Below are 20,719 nucleotides of genomic sequence, written 5' to 3' on the forward strand. Positions count from 1 at the left end.
CACGGTTCTAAGCACTGGGGAGGTTAATAGGTGATCAGGTTGTCCCACGGGGTGCTCAGAGTCTTCATCCCCACTTTACAGATGAGGTAACTGAGGCCCAGAGAAGTTAAGTGACCTTCCAAAGCCACACAGCTGACAAGTGGCGGAGCCGGGATTCGAACCACAAGGCTGTCCCACGTGGGGCTCACAGTCTCAATCCCCATTTTCCAGATGAGGGAACTGAGGCTCAGGGAAGTTAAGTGACTGGCCCAAGGTCACACAGCAGACATATGGCAGGGCCGGGATCCGAGCCCACTCCTAGTGAGCCCACTGTTGGGTAGGGACCGTCTCTCTATGTTGCCAACTTGTACTTCCCAGGCGCTTAGTACAGTGCCCTGCGCACAGTAAGCGCTCAATAAATACGATTGATTGATTGATTTCCCCGGAGCCACGCTGCTTCTAGGAGATGAATGCAAGGGGGCTGGGAGTTGGATGATGGAAAGGCCCATCGGCGAGGGCCAGAAAGGGGCCAACCTGGGTGTGAGGGAGGGGGAGGCCCATTTTGGCCCCTTCTCTTCCCTCCCGTGGCCGGGCCTCGGGCGTCCCTCATCTCGAGGCCCAGGGTTGGGCGGGGGTGGTTTTGTGAGCCTTCCCAGACTGAGCCCCTTCCTTCCTCTCCCCCTCGCCCCCCTCTCCATCACCCTCATCTTACCTCCTTCCCTTCCCCACAGCACCTGTATATATGTACATATGTTTGTACATATTTATTACTCTATTTATTTTACTTGTACATATCTATTCTATTAGAGAAGCCGCACGGCTCAGTGGAAAGAGCCCGGGCTTTGGAGTCGGAGGTCATGGGTTCGAATTCCAGCTCCGCCACATCATCAATCGTATTTATTGAGCGCTTACTATGTGCAGAGCACTGTACTAAGCGCCACGTCTGCTGGGTGATCTTGGGCAAGTCACTTAACTTCTCTGAGCCTCAGTTACCTCATCTGTAAAATGGGGATGAAGACTATGAGCCCCACGGGGGACAACCTGATCACCCTGCATCCTCCCCAGCGCTTAGAACAGTGCTTTGCGCATAGTAAGCGCTTAACAAATGCCTATTATTATTATATTATATTATTATATAATAATATATAATTATATAATAAACATTACAGTATTTCATTTTGTTAGTATGTTTGGTTTTGCTCCCTGTATCCCCCTTTTAGACTGTGAGCCCACTGTTGGGTAGGGACTGTCTCTATACGTTGCCAACTTGGACTTCCCAAGCGCTCAGTACAGTGCTCTGCCCACAGTAAGCGCTCAATAAATACGATTGATTGATTGATTGACTGATTGATTGATTGTGAGGAAGGCCTCCCCGGAGGGTGGGGAGGATTGCGGGGCGGGCCCGGCTGGGGTCCCGGACAACGTCCCGGGCTCTCCGTCGCCTCTCCTCCCCCCGCTCCGTCGAGGACGAGCCCAAGGAGCCTCGTTCGGCCGCCATGACCGGGGCTTTGGTGGGGGAAGGCCCGGCCATGCCTCCGTCTCCCGCTGGCCTCAGTCGTGAGGCGCCCATCTCCACCTCAGCTACGAGGCGGAGGCGGCGCGCCTCAGGGCGCCCGCGCATGCGCACCGCCTTGGCGCGCGCGCCCGCCCGAGCCGGCCTTCCCCGCCCTGGCCCGCCCCTGCGCCTGCTCACTAACTGTCCCCCGCGCCGCCCCGCCCCCGCCCTCTGTTTGAATATGCTAATGAGGGGGCGGCGGGCGGCCAATCGGGGAGCGGGGCGGCGCGTCACGTGGCGCGGGGGCGGGGCCCGAGCGGCCCCTGCCCGAGTTAAAACCGGAGCGTGAGGGAGAAAAGCGCTTCAGTAGCGAGAGGGGGTCGGGGCGGCGGGGCGAGTCCCTCAAACTTCTCCCACAGCCCCGCGGCCACCCCTCCGAGTCCCCTGGGCCCGTCCCCTTCCCCATCCCCGCCGGGGCACACACGGGGACCGGGGCGGGCGGAGGTTGGACGGGGAGCGGGAGTTTCCCCTCAACTAGCAGCCCGTGCCCGGGGGGCGCGACCCAGATCCTGTTTTCCCCCCCGGGGCCGCGTTGTTCGCCCCCCCCCCCCCCCCCCCCCGCCCGCCCGATGTAGCGGCTGCCCGTCCTCGTCCGTCCACCAGCTGGGGCCCCGGGGTCCCCGGCCAGCGCTATGCCCATCTTACTGTTCCTGATAGACACGTCCGCCTCTATGAACCAGCGCAGCCATCTGGGCACCACCTACCTGGACACGGCCAAAGGCGCGGTAGAGACCTTCATGAAGGTACCGAGCGCCGCCGCCGCCGCCGCCTCCGGGGCGGCCCCCGGGGTTTGCGGGAGGAGGGAGAGGCGCGGGGGGCACCCGGGGACCCTGCGTGGTGTGCTTGGTACTGGGGAGGGCGGGATGGGGGGTGGGGGGGCTCGGCCGCCCGCCCGCCCTTCCGCCCGCCGTGCCCGGCCGTGCCCGCTAACCGGCCCCGTGCCCCGCAGCTCCGTGCCCGGGACCCGGCCAGCCGAGGAGACAGGTATATGCTGGTCACTTTCGAGGAGCCTCCCTACGCTATCAAGGTACCAAGCCCCTTCCTGCCCGCCCTTTCCCTCCTTTCTTCTCGCCCCCCGGCCCCGGCCCCCTTTCATTCTGCTCCCCCCTCCCCGCCCCGGTCTCCGCTTCTGGCCATTTCCCTTTCGATTCTTTCCCCTCCTCGACTGGGTGTCGTGTCCCCCCGCCCGCCCGCCCGTCCGCCCGCCCGCCGGCCTCCCTCCCTCCCTCCCTCCCCTCCTCCTCCTCCTCCTCCTCCCCCCCCCCCCCCCCGGTCCCCGCCGCCTCGCCCGACCCCCCGCTCATCCCCCGGCCGCCTCAGCCTCCGCCTCCTGCACGGCTCGCCCCCCCTCGCCTCCCTCCCTCCGTCCCTCGCAACTTGTGTCGGCAGGCGGCGGCGGCGGCGGCGGACGGGGGGAGCGGGGGGGGGGGGCCGGGCCCTGGGCGCCGGTCGGGGCCGAGGCGGCGCTGCCAGCAACATGGCCGACATTTCCCCGGCGCTCTGCTCTGAGGAGAAGCGGCGGCGGCGGCGGCGGCGGCCCCAGCGGCAGCAAGGCACTCTGGGGGATAGTTATTCAACTTAACATAAGTGACAGCACCTACACTACCAGATCCTCCTCCTCCACCACCACATCCTCCTCCTCCACCACCACCAGATCCTCTTTCTCCACCACCACGAGATCCTGTCCTCTTCCTCCTTCACCACCACCAGATCCTCCTCCACCACCACCAGATCCTCCTCCACCACCACCAGATCCTCCTCCACCACCACCAGATCCTCCTCCACCACCAGATCCTCCTCCACCACCACCAGATCCTCCTCCACCACCAGATCCTCCTCCACCACCACACCCAGATCCTCCTCCTCCTCCACCACCACACCCAGATCCTCCTCCTCCTCCACCACCACCAGATCCTCCTCCTCCTCCACCACCACTACATCCTCCTCCTCCTCCACCACATCCTCCTCCTCCTCCTCCACCACCACTACATCCTCCTCCTCCTCCACCACATCCTCCTCCTCCTCCACCACCAGATCCTCCTCCTCCTCCACCACCAGATCCTCCTCCTCTTCCACCACCAGATCCTCCTCCTCCTCCACCACCACCACCAGATCCTCCACCACCACCACCAGATCCTCCACCACCACCACCAGATCCTCCACCACCACCACCAGATCCTCCACCACCACCACCAGATCCTCCACCACCACCACCAGCAGATCCTCCTCCGCCACCACCACCACCAGATCCTTTCTCCACCACCACCAGATCTTCCTCCTCCACCACCACCAGATCTTCCTCCTCCACCACCACCAGATCCTGCTCCTCCACCACCACCACCACCACCAAATCCTCCTCCACCTCCACCACCAAATCCCCCAAGCTTGAGTTAAAGGGGAACTGGCCCCCAACCACTCCCCCCCCCCCCCCCCCCATCGGAAGCCGGGTTACCTGCCCTGGTCACTGGCAGGGCCGGTGCTAGTTGAAGCATAAAAAACCACTTCTTTTTATTATTATTGTTATCATTTTTAAATCTGGAAAAGTGAGGATAAAGGACCGAGCCTTTAGGGCTTCACATGACAGGTCGTAAGTGAAGCAGCTGCAGAATGCGAAGCTTCACCAGTTGTTTTTCATCCGCTTCCATGGGAGATGAAGTATAAAGCCCCCCAGTGAGGCGATAAATCCCTTTCGGAGAGCTGCTGTTGGTCTAGTACAGTTTAGGAACACAGATGATGCCCATCTCCAGTTCACAAACAGTTAACAAGAGCCAAATTGTCTGAGTAACTTTTGGGGGCCTTTAACTTTGGACCGGCTCCGTGTTTAGGACTTATTGAAGAATGTTTCTGTTTTTCTCTTTTCAGGCTGGATGGAAAGAAAACCATGCCACATTTATGAACGAACTGAAAAACCTTCAAGCTGAAGGACTTACGACCCTTGGCCAATCCCTAAGGACAGCCTTTGATTTATTAAATTTAAATAGATTAGTAACTGGCATAGACAACTATGGGCAGGTAGGTTGAATATTAAGGGGAAGGTGGGGTGGAAACCAGTGAACTTTCTCTTTCAGAAAAGACCCCATAAAACAAGCTTGAACTAAACCTTCTTAACCTGAAACAAAGTAGTTGGAAGCTACTATCGGCATGTTTCAATTTGAAACGAACCGCATATAAAGATAAACTTGGGGGAGTTAATGACTTTGCCTTCCCTTAGTTTTCTTAAAATGCCATTCATAATACGAAATCAGACTCTAGAGTTGTTTAACACAAGGTACAGACTGCCTCCACTTTTGAACCCTGCATCTACTTTGGCTCTAAAGTATTCTGCTGGGGCCAGATTAGTCAGATCTCATCATGCTTTAGTGATATCTTCTCTTGTCAAAAGCATGCAATTGTTTTTCAAACAATGCACTGAAATCCAGGAACAAGTTGCATAATAATAATAGTGGTATCTTCTAAATGCTTCCTATGTGCCAAGCACGGTACTAAGCGCTGGGGTGGATACAAGCTAATCAGTTTGGACACAGCCCCTGTCCCGCACGGGGCTCATGGTCTAAATAGGCGAGAGAGAACAGGTATTGAATCCCCATTTTGCAGATGAGGGAACTGAGGCAGAGGTGGTCACACAGTTGGCAGGGGACAGAGCTGGGATCTGACTCCCAAGCCCATGCTCTTTCCACTAGGTCACACTGCTGGATTTGTAATTCCATTTTAAATTCATCTAGGATATTTCTAAGAACCAGAAATGCTTAAACACAAAGTATTTCATTTTATCTTCACAAAATCCTAAGAAGTAGGGATGGGTAGGGAAAATTTTTTGAAAAGGATGACAACCCTCACTTCATTTCTTGCACTGGCAGAGTTTCAGCCACGTTATGCTGCTGCTGTAAAAGTCAAGAAAAGTTTTCCCTCCTTTCGTAGGCAGTAACTTTGCACAGTTGGCTGATACATAAACTACCTTGGCCTTCCTTTTTGAAGTGTCTAATTTTGCCTGTCGGTACAAGTGGAATCCTGACTTAGTTGAACTAAAATCTCGGCTCCAGGAAACCAAAGGCTTTGCTCTTGCCTAAAGAGTTGTTTGTTTCTTTTTTTCCAAACCCTTGGGGAGAGGGGTCCTCTGGAAGTTTTGAAGAGCCCTGCACTAGCCCCCCAAGTCCCTGAATTGCAGCTGCTGCTCATCTGATCGAGGATCAGACAAGACTACTCTTGGAGCCTGTCAACAACGTTTTTAAATCAGCAGGATGGGTCGCTATGGAGGAATGCAAGGTGCTCCGTAAATCATTCCGTGAGGCCGCTGGTGCAAGAAGTTTTAAAAAAAATCAACCGAACCCCCCCCTTAGTACCTTTTTCTTATAAGGAATTGCAAAGCACTATCACAGGGTAGACTTGTTTAGATTTGGCATATCTTCCCTCCCACCTCTTGACCTTCCTGAGCTATAATTTCCACTTACTCCTTCCCCAAACCCTCACATGCTTTTCATTTACAAGAAGCTGAATGTAACACCCCGATCCTTTTGTTAGACAAGTAGGCATATACAAGTAGAACTCTCGAGGGATAGGCATACCACTTTGAAGAGCTCACTGTTCTCATAAAGAAAATGCAGCCTGTTTTCTCTTCAAGGCAGTCTGTCGCTGGTAGAATAGTCTACCTCGGCTTGGTTAACAGGTGCGGTGTCTCGTCAGTTCTCCTGTAGTGCAGGGATTATGTTCTCAAATCAATCAGGGGTACTTTTTTCAGCACCCACTGTGTGCAGAGCACTGTAGCAAGTGCTTGGGAGAGTATAACAGAGTTGGTAGACACATTCTCTGCCCTCAAGCAGCTTACAGTCTAGAGGACATCATGGGACAGAACACAAGTCTTGACTGGTTCTGCGAATCAGTGCCATCAGTTTCTCCCCACATCACATGGCATTTGATCCAAACAAGCACATAGGGTTGGAAGAGCATTCTCTAACTCCTGAACTGCATTCATAATTATAGTAATTGTACTTATTAAGTGCTTACTGTGTGCCTAGCACTGTTCTAAGCACTGGGGAAGATACCAGTTAACCAGGTTGGACACAGTCCCTGTCCCACATGGGGCTCACACTTTTAATCCCCATTTTACAGATGAGGGAACTGAGGCACAGAGAAGTTAAGTGACTTGCCCAAGGTCATACAGCAGGCATGTCAATCCAGGCAGGCGCATATGGTTGGAAGAGCATTCTCTAATTCCTGAATCATGTTCTATCCATAATGCAGAGTGAAAACACATTACGGGGCAACTGACTGTTCACGATCTAAAAGCTGGGGAATCTATTATAGCAGTTCTTTTTTCCTACAGCCACACTGGTCTGCACGCCAACACAAGCACCCACAAGTGTCTTTCTCCTACCCTCTCCCTCCCCACCCATCCTTTTCTGGTAACTCTTCAATTTAGCATCACTTTATTAATGTGAGTTTTCACTGACTTAGGGAAGGGGACTTTTCCCTAATAGTAAACTGTCAAAAGGTTCATGGCCCAAGGTCTGATCTAAATGTGTTAAAAGTTACAACATTTTTACTTAATAGCAGGTTGGCAATTTGCGAGTGGAAAATGCTAATTCAAATATTAGAGCTCTGGTTTGATCTTCCAATTTCTTTCCTCTGTTTTCCCTCATACAACTAGACTGATAAGGGCACAAAGGGATGTGACTTGTTAGTAATAGCTATTTTATATTCCCAGCTGCCACTGTTCTCAGCATGACATTAAACTGGATCCCTTTGAGACAAGAGCTGTGGCCTGTCCCCCAGGATCATCCTAATGAGAATGATGGTATTTGTTAAGCACTACATGCTGAACACTGTGTTGCACACAAAGTAAACACATGAGACACAGCCTCTGGCCCACATCTGGCTCACAGTCTAAGAGGAAGGAAGAACTGGTGTTTTATCCCCGTTCTTTAGATGAGGAAACAGGCACAGAGAAATTTAGTGATTTGCCTGAGGTCCCACAGCAGGCAGGTGTTGAACCCAAGTCTCCTGACTCCTGGTACCATGCCTTTTCCACTAGTCCATGCTGCTGCTCACCATCAGGTGAATTAGGTGTCGGTTGTGGGGGATGGATTTGGTGGTGTCTTTTTGTCTTTTTTTTTTTTTTTTTGTAAAGGTAAAGTTCATTTTCAGGCATTTGGCATCTAGAAAATCCCATAGAAGTAGCTGAACAAAAAAGTGGAAACCTGCAGCTTCCCCTGATTCTTTTCGCCCACACAACTTTTCCTTTCTTTCCCTGGGTGTGATTCAGGATATCCAGGGTGCTGAGTAGAAGCAAATCTGCAAGTAATGAACTGTTGCGGCCTCTTACGTTGATAATCTAGGCAGAAGGTCTTTCCCCGACGTGCCCCTGTTGTGCTTAGTCTAACTACATCAGTGGAAGGAGCCTAAATATTTGCCTTGCTTTACACTGACTTAATGTGTTCATTTGAGCGCGAGGAAACTTGCCTAATGCCAGGTATCCAATGAACAATATGGTAAAATACTGCAGTAAAGGGAAGCTACATTTTTAAATAGGAGTGTTGAGTTGAAGAAAACACTTAGACTATGAGGTCATAGAACTCTCCCTTTAATTCTAATTTAGATTTTTAAGATGAAATGAGTATTCTCTTTCCCTCTCATTTGCTAAATTTTGTGGATCTTATATTTGAATATGTTCTTTATTCCCACGATTCATATTTGAGGTATGATGATCTTGGGGAAATCCCTTGTGACCTCGGGGATTTGGAACTCCAGGAAAAATGAGCTGGAAAGAGATGTGAGGGGTTCCATTAGGTGAGATTGGGAAAGAGTAATCATGAGTTAGTCTGGATTAAGCAGTTTGACCGTGAAGCATTGGTTTGATTTTAAAGTTTGGTGTCTATAACTGGCAGGCTTCCAAACTAGCTTACCTGCTAGTTTGTATGTGCTGGAAGGCCCTAAATGATGTATGTCAATCTGGTATATATCGAGCCCTTACTATATGCAGAGCACTGTACAGAGTACATGGTACATTGTACTCTCCTGCACATTTCTGTTGCTTCTGCTAGTTTGTTCTGATCGAAACCAACCAGCTGCAAGCAGACTGCACCTATTGTGTGTGATCTAATTAGCAAAGTCATTTTACTGAAATAATGTCTTGAATTTGGCTAGAGAGAAATCTATCAGCAAAATTTCCAGGTGAGTAAGAGGGTTGAATGGTCAGTCCTAACAAAAGTAATGGAAAAGGGAAAATAGCTGATAAATGTTTCCTGCACTTCTCGAACAAAGTAATCCTTGTTTTCAGTTAGCCCCGCTGTCCATTCCAGGCTGTTGTGGAATACCTTTACGGACTTAATCAAAATTACACGGTGCACTCTTCTCATTTCATATTCTATTCTTATATTTGTGCAAGAATCTTTAATTTGATATCAGTGTCCCTTGACTGGTTCTATTAATACCCAAACTGAAAATGAAGTAATGAATCTAAGCCTCATGTGCATATGTAAGAATCCTAAAATTAGGATTTAAGATCTGTAGAATACTGAAGGTAAATCCTCTTTTTCTGCTGCTTTCATGATTTTGTTTTTCTTAGCACAGCTTTTCAGTATTCCTTTTTCTAAAAAAAGTTCTTGGCATTGCACCTCTCTTCCTTAACCAAGGTTGCTTTATTTGACTTAACAAGTTTGCAAACTTATTTCATCCTCTTGGTGCTCACATACCATCATGCAAACTCTGCAAACTAACCATTGGTCCTATTACTGTATCATACACCTCCCCAGCTCTTAGCACAGTGCTCTGTGTACAGTTAACTCAATAAATGCCATTGATTGATTGCCCTAAAATGACAAACACCTGTCAAGTGTTAACCTGCTTATGTTTAATCCAGAAATTTTTAGAGCTCAAAACTAAATTTCCCATGATCCTTGAGTTGAAACAAAAATAATTGAAATGCCAGCTGGGATTCTAGTTCATAAAAATCTTTCAAATGGTGTGTGTGTGAAAATGAGCAGTCCGAGCTTCACAGATAATCAAAAATGTTCCCCCTATCACATTTTTCAAGAAAATGTAGCAAGTGGTCTTGTTCTCATGACTGGAACAAGCAAAAATCACACAGATTTGTTCCTTGCTGGATTAAACTTGTTCAGCAGTTCAGACCAGGCCCAAATGAGAGGATGTTAAGGGATAATTACTTTATTTAAAAATATTATACTCTCACTCTTTTCATGAGAGAAACCTGTCTTTGAATTTAGTGATAATGCCTGACGTAAGGAGCACTTATATGGTTATTCAGAACAATTTAGCCAGCTTGCACTTTGTTTTGCTCCTGTTATTACCTGCTACTCCAAAAGCTGTTTCTTTTAATAATAATAATTATGGTATTTGTCCATTCAGTACTGAAACTTAGGTAGGATTTTCAGCCAGGATGTTAAGAACAGTAGTTGATACTTCTATGGCATGGGAACCTATCCAGGAGAAATTAGTCTGAGGCAATTAAACATTCTGGAACAAATTTGAAGAGTAGTTTATAGCTGAATCAATCTTTGCATTTTAGAGGTTTTCAGAGGTATGAAGTGCCCCTAATAATCATTTTCACTAATCACTAATAGGGGGAGTCTCTTTTTTATTATTAAATGCAGTCTTGATGTATAATTTACCCAAGTATAACTATTTTTCATTTAAAATTTTGCTTGCTCTATGAAGAGAAGTGCTTCCGGATTGCATGGACTGAGGCACCCCACCAGTTTCCAAAGAATTTGCTTTTGGTGACACTGTTGGATCCAAAGTGGACTTTAAGTTTAGGTTTGTTACTAATGATTATCAATGGAAAGTTTGGCAAGTTAACTTGGGCAGATTTCTGTCCCAAGTTTAGATGGATATTTAAATCTCTCCATTCTGTGAATAGCTTGTAGAACAACACATTTTCAACAAAGTGGATACTAAGTTCCATTGTCAAAGCTCTTTAAACCACCATCAGTTTGGTGACATGATAAAGCTAGGTAATAATGAATATGAAATTGGATTTGCTTTTCCTGCTGGGGTCTGTTTCTAAGAATTCCGAGTTGCATGGTAAGAAATATTTCATGCAACTTCTCTAAATTAATTTTATATATACTACCTATTTTCTTGAGGGGTAGTTTAGCAAGTGCCTAAATTTTTGGTGGATTTCAAGAGACTAAAATCCAAAGCCAAGAACCATTAGCACATTTGTCTGGAGAATCATTGCTATCCCCTGAGAATTGAGTCCAAGAAGGAAAATGCAAAAATAATGGGCTCTGATCCTCAGTTAAGGGATCTTAATTGCCACATCATCTTTCATATAATTACATATGAGTAATGAGACACCAAAAAATATTACAGCTGAAAAGATGAAGCCCAAATATCTAACGTCAGATTACAGACTTGCGAAGGGTGTCTAGACAAGTGACTTGAGGTCAGAATTGTTGCAAGACCTGGCTAAAAGCATTTTTACTATATGAATTTTCTATTACATTTTTAACTTCCGATTCTTTAAAAGAAGTTGGTTGCACAGTGTGTCTTATAAAATGATATTTTGCTTTCTAAATCATGCTGGGTATTATCCAGATTTATCATTTGCATTCAGTTGCAATTTTTTTGATTGATCAGTGCCCAGATATTTCTTGCCGCCCCATTCTTCTCCAGATATATTTTTAGTAGCTGTTTCCACTTGTAAAGTACATTTTTGTTCAGCCTGGTTATTGGTGTATTTAAAATAAAGCCTGACTAAAAACTCAGATTGGGGTTCTGCATCTCTGGAAAATTTTTTGTTGTTGGTCTTATCACCAATACTGCCTCTAAGACAAACATCTTTTAATGTTTAAGTTTTTGTTTTTAATTTTTATTTTTGTGCAAACAGCCCACAGTGCTTACACATAAGCGCTCTTAAATGGAAGACAAAATTTGTCGAATTGGGTGTGCATTGAAATTTTGTTAAGCAGCACAGGTAATCATTTGGAAACTTGAGTACATAATTTAGGTATACCCATTATTTATAACAACTGCTCATTGATTTATTTAAAAGAGATGATGTATTCATTATATTTTAGAGAAGCAGCCTGGCCTAGTGGAAAAACATGGCCAGTCTGACATGGGAGTCAGAGGATCTGGGTTGAAATGATGGTTCCACCACTTGTCTGCTGTGTGACCATGGGCAAGTCGCTTAGCTTCTCTGTGCCTCAGCTACCTCATATATAAAATGGGGATTAAAGCTGTGAGCCCGATGTGGGCCATATCCAACCTGATTAGCTTGTTTCTACTCCAGTGCTTAGTACAGTACCTGATACATAGTAAGTGCTTAACAAATGCCATAAAAAAGTATCAGTTGTTCATTCTATTTTTAAAATATATTTTAACATTGTTATAACATTTTATATTTAAATAATGTAGACTAACTTCAGGTAAGGGGTTTTGCCCTTCCGGTTAAAATGACTTTTCCTGAGACATTTTGACATATTTGGCACCGTTTCCTGTTGTTGTTTTTGTTCATGACTAGCCTTCAGGTACTTTAGCATGATGTAGTAAATGGGAGTATTTTTCTATTTTGAAAGTTCTTTGCTTCTGTCAGTTAATTCTCGTGTGAGAGAGTTGTTAAAATTGAAGATTCTGAGGCAGTGGGTAAATTTTGTTGCTGAAGGACATCTTAAATTAGAAAAAGTTGGGATTGTATTTCAACAGGCCTAGACTTTGCATTCCCCTCTGGTGTTATTTCATGGTTCTTAAATCCCCTTTCTGTTGTTTTGGCTAAAAGTAAGGTGATATTAGGAATGTTACTGCAGTCTTTAAAATGTTGGGATTAGAGGTCAGGAAATTCACTTTTTTTCATTTTTCTTTTCTACTGTAAAAAGACAAAACAACCAAAAGGGGGAAAAAAGTCCCATTTTTCCTCCAACCCTCCACTCCCAGACAGGGGTTAAGGGATCTACTTAACATTTTAAAATAGAAGGCATTGTGTAACTTTGCAGCAAATATTCCAGGAGAAAATTTGGAAATTCTCATGTCTTAATATTCTAGGAGAAAATTTGGAAATTCTCAAGTCTTTCCTTGTCAGAGACATTTTCTTTACAAATTCCATTTCTCATAAATGACTGTCATGTCAACTAATGTTAATTTACACCTTTGAAGGTAGGAAGTTCAGCGTTCTGTGAAGCATTGAAAGAAAAAGAAAAAAAGCCTCTGAAGCCTCTCCTATACCGGCCACAGTAGAGTGTTGGAGTCCCACACGGAAGTATACATCTAGAACAGATTCTCTTGTCACAGTAATATCCTTCATCAAGATCTTTGACCCAAATAGGAAGAAGTTAGATGACAACTTCTGCCTCTGAAGGTTACATAACAGCTATTATATCAAGCTCATGAGTTTTAGCCAAACTGATTGCTGCTATGACATCTAGCATGCACTCCATTCTCTTTTCGGAAAGCGTTTATTAACACCGGAAACCTGTAATGGCTTAGGATATTTAGGGATCAGGCAAGAAGAGTTTTAAAGCTCAATAAGATAGTTTGGGGCCAAGTCAATGTCTCATTTCTTTTTTTTAAAATGGTTATTAAGTGCTTACTATGTGCCAGGCACTGTACTAAGAGCTGGGATAGATACAAGCAAATGAGGCTGGATGCAGTCCATTTTGCACATGGGGCTCCCAGTATTAATCCCGATTTTACAGATGAGGTAACTGAGACACAGAGAAGTAGCATGCCCAAAGTCTCACAGCAGACAAGGAGCAGAGCTGTGATTCGAACCCAAGTCCAACCGACTCTCAGGCCCCTACTCTAGGCCGTACTGCTTCTCCAGGCTGATTTTTTATTTCTTTTGAAGTAATGCATGTATGTATATACACTCTCTCTCTCTGTCTCGCACGCGCACACACACAGAGTTAAAGTAAGCTTGCTTTTCAGATGGAAAGAATAATATCCTCAGTACAAGATGCCAAGATGCTTTAATTTCAATAACTTGTATTAATACTTTGCTTAGAGGTAATGGCATTTTTATATGGAAGTAGCTCTTATGTTAAAATAGTTTATTCCTAAAATAATTCTTTAGTTTAATTGCATTTTTATTTTGGAGTCCTGTCATACACATAGTCCACTTACCTTCTTGAAAATGGTATTTAAAGTCTGCAAGTTGTCTTAGATTTCCACTAATTCATTTTCCTCAAATGTCTACATGAGACATTTGCTCTCTTCAGAGCCTTGAATCATTGAAATGAAAATAATAGTATCTGAGGAAACTGTTTTGTGGAGATGTAGGTAAAATAACTTATAACTAATGAATAACTTAGTCTTACAAGTTTTTAATATCATCAAGTGGGAAAAACCAGGCTCAAGCCATGAAGCATTATAAAAGCTCTGATTTTAGCCATGAGGAAGCATTAGTAAGACTGTCCAAATTGTAATCTGTCTTCCAACACTACCAAACCACCCAAACAACAAAGAATGGCTTATTATGTGTTTGGACTATCGCAAGATGAGGTTATTTGAGAGAAAGGCAAACGTATTTTATTTCTATATTGATATTCTGTCTCAAGTTAGACCCAGAGTGTGTGTTTTCTAGGATGGTTGGTATAAATTTATGCCAGAAAAGGCGCAGTAAGTGCATGTACAATAAAAAGATCTGTATTGCATTTGCACCATTTAGGCAATACACGGATTTTAAACAACGTTGAGCAGAAGCGTAGTTTGGTGTGGAAGAGTGGAATGCCTAGACTATTCTTAAACCAAGTATGGGTGGTTGTGGGGTTCCGTAAGTGAGGCCTACTGATTTTGATCTAGACCATCAGCCTTTTCTACTGAGAACTACTATTACCATCTAAAAGCATGGTCAAGGCAAGTTCTTTGATGACCAAAGTTCGTCATCTATGGGAGGGACTCCTTGGCTATCCTTGGTCTACCTCATAACAAAGGTAAGGCTGCTGAGGGGGGCGGAGGGGGTGTGGGAAGACGTGTGTGTGTGTGTGTGCGCACGCTCGTGCAAGAGAGAGATTTCTGAAGATGGCATCAATGTTGAAGAATAGGCCATGGTAGAAAGTGGTTTGTTAGGTTTGTTTTTTAGTTTTTTTTAGAAATGACTGTCAACTTGGGAGTATCTTCTAAAACTTGGTGTGCCTGCAGAATACATAAACACAATTGTTCTGGGGTCTTCTAAACACCAGTTTTGCTAAATTTTATGTTTTGTAAAGAAAAGCAAACATCTATTTCCCCTATTCAAGAGGGATGTAAAACATTGTCATTTTAGGCCAGGTCAAATTGAAATATTTGCTATAACCCCTTTAGTGTGGTTCACTGTCAAAATTGTGCTTGAGACCACAGCCTATTTTTTTTTATTTTGATCCTTTTAATCAACTTGTTCCACACTTTCCATTACATTATAAGATTGCCCCCATATTTGTAATGCTTATGCAGATTTTCTTGTGAAAACAATCGGGCACTTTTCCAGGAAGTGGATTGTCAATTTTTAGAAGTAGAAAATACTCTAAGATTTTTAAAAAAATATTTCATCTAATTACCATCCACTTTTGGTTGTATATTAATCCTCTATAATAAGATGAGATTTCAGTTCTCATGATAATGGGGTCTCCCAACAGAAACTATGGATGAACCTTTGTCCTGAGGCTTCAAAACCAAAAACCTACCCTGAGGATTTGATTAAAGTGGTAGTGGCTTTTTCTGTGCCACTTGTACTCTTGTCAGTTCTAGAAACTAGTAAAAATGGTGTCAATTTGGTGGTGATATTTAGTCTATAACATTTACATCTACTTTACTGTGAGGTAACATACCAGCTCTTTAAACATTGCTACTTGAAAGATTTGTTTCCTCTTTTTAAGATGTGGGTTTTTTTCCCTGCTATAATTCCTAATTTCTCAATGAGTTCTGCATTCTTTGACTTTTTAATGGCACTTACAGTACCCCTCACTTTAGAATTTTCTTACAGACTAAATTCCATGAATATGTTCTAGATTATTAGTGATGTTCATGAATCAACATAATTTTAGGGCATGTTATCCTACTGAGTTGTCTACCCCAAATTGTCATTTGGATAATAGAAATTGTGGCCTCAGCAATATAAACCTGCTGGATTTGAATTAATCCTTTATTTTCCCTCTTTTCTTTTGACATTTAATAACAGTAAAATTCATCAGGTGCTTGTTAGGAATCAGATTGTTTTTCTAAATCAAAAAATTATGTAGCTCAAATATTTCTTTTTCTTAGTGTAGGGCCCTAGTTGGTTTTTATTTTTTTAGAATTTGGGAAAACCATCTTAATAAGAATGAATACTAACTTTTCAAATTACAAGTCCTATATAGGATTGTAACAACTCACAAAAATGAAAAACTACGGATTTCAGCATACTGTATTTATCAAAATATCTTCGTCCTTGCTGAAAAACAAGCTGATTACTGTCTAAATGAGTTCATTTGTGGGCAGGAAACTTGTTTGCCAACTCTGTAGTACTCTACTCTCCCAAGTTCTTACTACAGTACTCTGCACACAGGAGTCACTCAGTAAATGCCACTGATTGATCAGAAGTGATTTTCAGTTATATTGTAGGCTTAATTGCAAAGTATTTTATTTTCATTCACACCTGAAGTGTGAATGAAACTTCCACTTAAAAACTGCAAGATTTTAACATGTCTTTGGAATTTTATTTTTAAAAGTAGATTGATCAGTGAAATAAGATTGTGAATCCTTACATTTCAATTTTAATTCAAAGTTTGTCTTTGGCACACCCTGTAATTCAGGTGACACATGTTTTGGAGAAATGCCTAGGGAGAAGGCAGATTCTGAGAAAGATGGCTTGATTCAAATAACTACTTTTGGGGTATGGTCTCTGTATTCAATGGAAAATTTGGGAAATATTGCTTTCTTTTCTGCACCCCACAACCCCTGATGCATATTGCTAAGGCACAGATGTAATTAATGATTTAAATTGTGCCTGAATCTAGCATTCTGCTTGCCTGCATTTTTGATGGGATCAGGCCATTTGCCAAGAATAAACCCCAGTCAAAACTGCTAGTGCACACTACTAAAAACAGTACTATGAACAAAAACAGCAGGAAGCAATTATGCCACCATCTAAACCATTACCAGGAGATCAGGGATGAGGAGGACTCTCATTTAACCCAAATGGAGAAAGTTCCAATTCTGTGGCTGCTGAACATAGTAGTAGTTACTGTTGGAGGGGGTAGGTGGGTAGTAAATCAGTGGATATCACTTCAGTTAGAAGATGTAGAACAGTAAAACTGTTAAGTTGGAGGGCAATGAGCCTCTCTGCTTGCACTTCAGCTGATCATTAGTATTTTACTGAAGCTCTGTCGAATTCCTGGGCTTCCACTTCCTGCTTACCATTTAGTGAGTGGCATTCCGATGCGTTCCTTTGGGCAGGATTTTAGCCAGTGATATTACAACTTTGTGTTGGTTTCAGCATTATTTTCACAGCAACCTTTTTGTGGTAAATTACATATTTGCATTTCTGTCAGGATTGAAAATGTAAGCTTCTTTTGTACGAACCACCAGTCCACTGTGCTTGTGTCTCAACTCATTCGTTTTTGACCAAACTTTGTGGTTACTCTCCTTGGAGCTCCTGTACACAGGTAAATCCTTGTGACTAGTGTTTATAACAGCTACGTATTCAAAATTTCCACTGATCATCGCATGACAGTGGACATATTTGATTTGCCTTTGCTTTGCCTCATATTTTTTTCTCAATATGGCCTGTGTTAAGCACTTACTATGTGTCAAGCACTGTTCTAAGCACTGGGGTAGATCCAAGTTAATGAAGTAGGAGACAGTCCCTGTCTGATGTGGTGCTCACTCTGGGTCATACTTGCTATACTGAGGTTTCGTCCCCATAGAGGCTGCAGGCTTCCTATCAAGAAGCTTGATGGCTTGTTTTGGCCAAAGCAGATTTTGACTCAATTTCAAACTTTTTTGAGCTTAAGTGGATTTTTGATTCAGAGTTTTTGGATAGGACTTACACTTTCCTGGGAAATCTACCATTGATATTTCAAGGAGAACATAAAATGTCAGTAGAGAATCCTCTTCATTTTTGCTTTTTGGACTAAACTAATTCCTGTCACAGTAGCTAGCTATTTATAAAGTGGTTTGTCCTGGTGAATGTCTGGAAAACATTTCTACTCTCCCTCCTCCTTTTTGTTTTTATTTTATCTTCAGGATGAATCTTATCCTATGGATTGGTACTATAAAAAGAAGGTTTACTGAAGACTTTTAATGTTGACTCCGTATCACGCACACTTGTGCAAGGACTATTCATGTAACTGTTGATTATCCAGGGAGTGATCATTTATTTTTTAAACATTATCTTTGTATCCTGTTTCTGATTTCTATGACCACTTTTCCACCTTATTTCTTAGGAGATTCCCTGAAGTGTAAGGATAGGAAGAAAATATGTGTGAAACAGTAATCTTTCAACTCCATTTCCTATAAGCTGATCTTATAAATGTTATAGGAATAGGAGGAGATTGCAATTAATGGCTGTGATACGATTTTTGGTATTTCTGTAACCTTTTATTACTCCATGATGGCATGAATAATGAAATTTTTTTCACCCAATTATTATCTGTATTATCCATCTTGCTTTGGAGTCATTGGCCATTAGGTGGCATTTAATTTTTTTCTACCATGTTTAACATTTTCCATATGAGTTTTTCATTCCCTTTTAATAGCTAACAGTTTTATATAATACCCTTAATTTATAAAACTCCCAAGTTCAAACTCCTACATTATACATGGTAATCATGACACCTTAACTGGAAGGTGACTGTTTTTTATTTAACAGCCCACACCCAAACTATAAGGAAGGAAAATAGAAAAGTGGAGAACAGCCTATTTGACATTTGAACAAGAATTTCCAGGAACCACATGTGTGTCTGTGTGTGTATGTATCTATATACATGTGTGTATATAGGTGTGTGTATACATATATGTGTACCTATATACTTGAGTGTATCTATGTATAACATATATATATAATTTCACAGCCTTGTTCACTTTCTCCCTTTTGAGGACTGCCCTAGGAATTTCTGTTGTGAAAATCAAAACCTTCGCTTCACTTTCTATAGCTTAACTTTCTGTTTTACTTTTTTTTTTGATATCAGTTTCCTCTAAATCAAACAATTACCCCCCCTGCCCAAATAACCAAAAAACCTAAACCCAAGCTTCATAGGCTAATAACCCTTACCATTTGCTGGCAAACAATGTAATTATAGTTCATATGTCAGTGAGCGACATTTAACCTGGTTTGGAATTTTACCAAAAGTCTTTGATCTAATTGCTTAAAATATTAATGTGTCCTGTCAGTGGTGGTAGAGTTTAGAGAATAATTTTGTTAACTTGTAGTCCCTCTGCTGGCTGATTGCAGTAGCGAAAGTAACATTTTAGGCCAACGTTCAATTCTATTTTTGCTGATTAATCTCTTCCATCAGATTATATAAAAAATGGGAAGTTACTCAGTGGGGTGTGCATGACTTTAAATTTTCTGCAGAGCAAAACTTTAGCCGGAAAGTTATCATTCTTAAATTTAAGCTTATTGAGTGACTACTTTAAGGTGCCTGAGCCCTTGCTTTAGCATAATTTTCTTTATTGCTCTGAATAAATACTTTCTCCTAAAGTATCTGAGTAGATCATTAGGTTGCTTAGTATTTTCAAGTTATAAAAGGCGCTCTAATATTCAATCTTGGAACACTGAATTGTGCCCAGTCAGTCAATATTCTAGATTTTCATTTGCTCCGTGGGAATAAAGCTGTTGAAGCAAGATGCCAATTACCAAAATGAATATTTCTGGTATTGCTGTTACAAAACAGCATAACATTTATAACAGTATTAATTACTCATTCCTGAAAATTCCCGTTTCCTTGGGGCAATATGTTCATGTTGCACTGGCCTCAATCATAGTCAATTTAGCGATCTGATGTCAAAATGCACTTATTTTTTCAGAGTATTTGCTGATTCCCAGGGTATTTTTTATGTACTTAAATGTTGTAGTTGTGGCAAATTATGTAGAGTTGATATAATTGGTCTGGAAGCTGAAACCTGGCTCTTAATTCCAGCTCTGCCACTAGCCTTCTGTGTTATTGGTGAAGGCAATTACTTTCTCAAAGCTTCAAAATATCATGACAGTATCTTCATTCCTATTATAAAAATGTGTGACATCTTTAAATTAACCAAAAGCAGCTGGTAAAATTCTGGGCAGTTTTTTCACTTCATTAGTATGAGGAGGTTATTAATTCAGTGTGACCTAAGCAGGCCGGGTCTGATTGCTGTACAAAAAAAAAATGATGCAGACATTGACCGTAAGGGGACTCCAGTCAGATGATCCATGAATGAAGAGGACCCTTAATGACTTTTTTTTTAAAAAAAGCAAAAACTGTGGCAATATTAGGCTGTCAGATAACTCCAGTTCCTACCCCTGAAGGAAGGGCCTTGTTAAGCCACCAGACACGAATAGACAAGTAGCATAGGGGAGGGGAGGGTCCCATACTTTAGCAATAGTAGCAGTGGTACTGAGTATTTACTGAGTACCATGCACTGTACTAAGGAGCTCCCTATTTTTCACGGACCCTCCAAAATGGGCACGGTCTCTTGCTCGCCTCTCAACCCCTCAGGGACATACTTTGTAGGGATTGGATCTGGGGGCTCTCCTAATCCCTTCTGGGTGCCTGGAGGGCAGGGTTTCCCTGCAGCTCTGTTGATTTTGGGATTAGGGTCTGCAGCCACAAATGAGCTTGAGTCAAAAGGGGGACACCAAGACCTTACTAAGCAAGTCTTGTAATAGAAAACAATTGGCACATGAATTCGGCACAGATTGTTCCTTGGACTTGATGGCAACAACGACTTCAGTAAACTATTTGCTTTTTTTTTAAAATGTACAAGAACTTGGTGAATATTTTTGGCATATGCTTTGATTATATAAAGCAGTTTTTTCCTTTGAAGAAATTAATTGTGTGCCTGATTTTGAATAGTCACTTTTTTATAATCAATACTAGCTTTGTTGCCAGCCCGCTGGTGATGTCTTTCTGTTTCTGGAGGGTGCTAAAAATGATTTTGTGTTGCTGTTGTCCCCTTCACTTGTTTTGCATCTGCCAAACTGCAAAGGTCAGCCCAACTTTTGAACGTTGTAGTTTAGAGAATGTGTGGTTGGCTTGTTTTGTAGTACCTAGCCCAGAAGGATTTTGATCATGAGCTCTC

The 20,719-nt window shown here is 43.1% G+C and overlaps 1 protein-coding gene across 1 annotated transcript in view; it reads left to right on the top strand.

Annotated features, from left to right (window-relative positions):
- Nucleotides 1-2,121: 2,121 nt before the first annotated feature.
- Nucleotides 2,122-20,719, top strand: part of INTS6 (integrator complex subunit 6) — a 56,556-nt gene continuing 37,958 nt past the window's right edge. The window contains exons 1-3 of the mRNA XM_038761530.1: nucleotides 2,122-2,277; nucleotides 2,484-2,561; nucleotides 4,397-4,546. Coding sequence (XP_038617458.1) covers nucleotides 2,167-2,277; nucleotides 2,484-2,561; nucleotides 4,397-4,546 — 339 coding nt within the window. The 5' untranslated portion in view covers nucleotides 2,122-2,166. The remainder of the gene's footprint in view (nucleotides 2,278-2,483; nucleotides 2,562-4,396; nucleotides 4,547-20,719) is intronic.

The sequence above is a fragment of the Tachyglossus aculeatus genome, chromosome 20 (assembly GCF_015852505.1).
Source record: "Tachyglossus aculeatus isolate mTacAcu1 chromosome 20, mTacAcu1.pri, whole genome shotgun sequence".
Taxonomy (NCBI): Eukaryota; Metazoa; Chordata; class Mammalia; order Monotremata; family Tachyglossidae; genus Tachyglossus; species Tachyglossus aculeatus.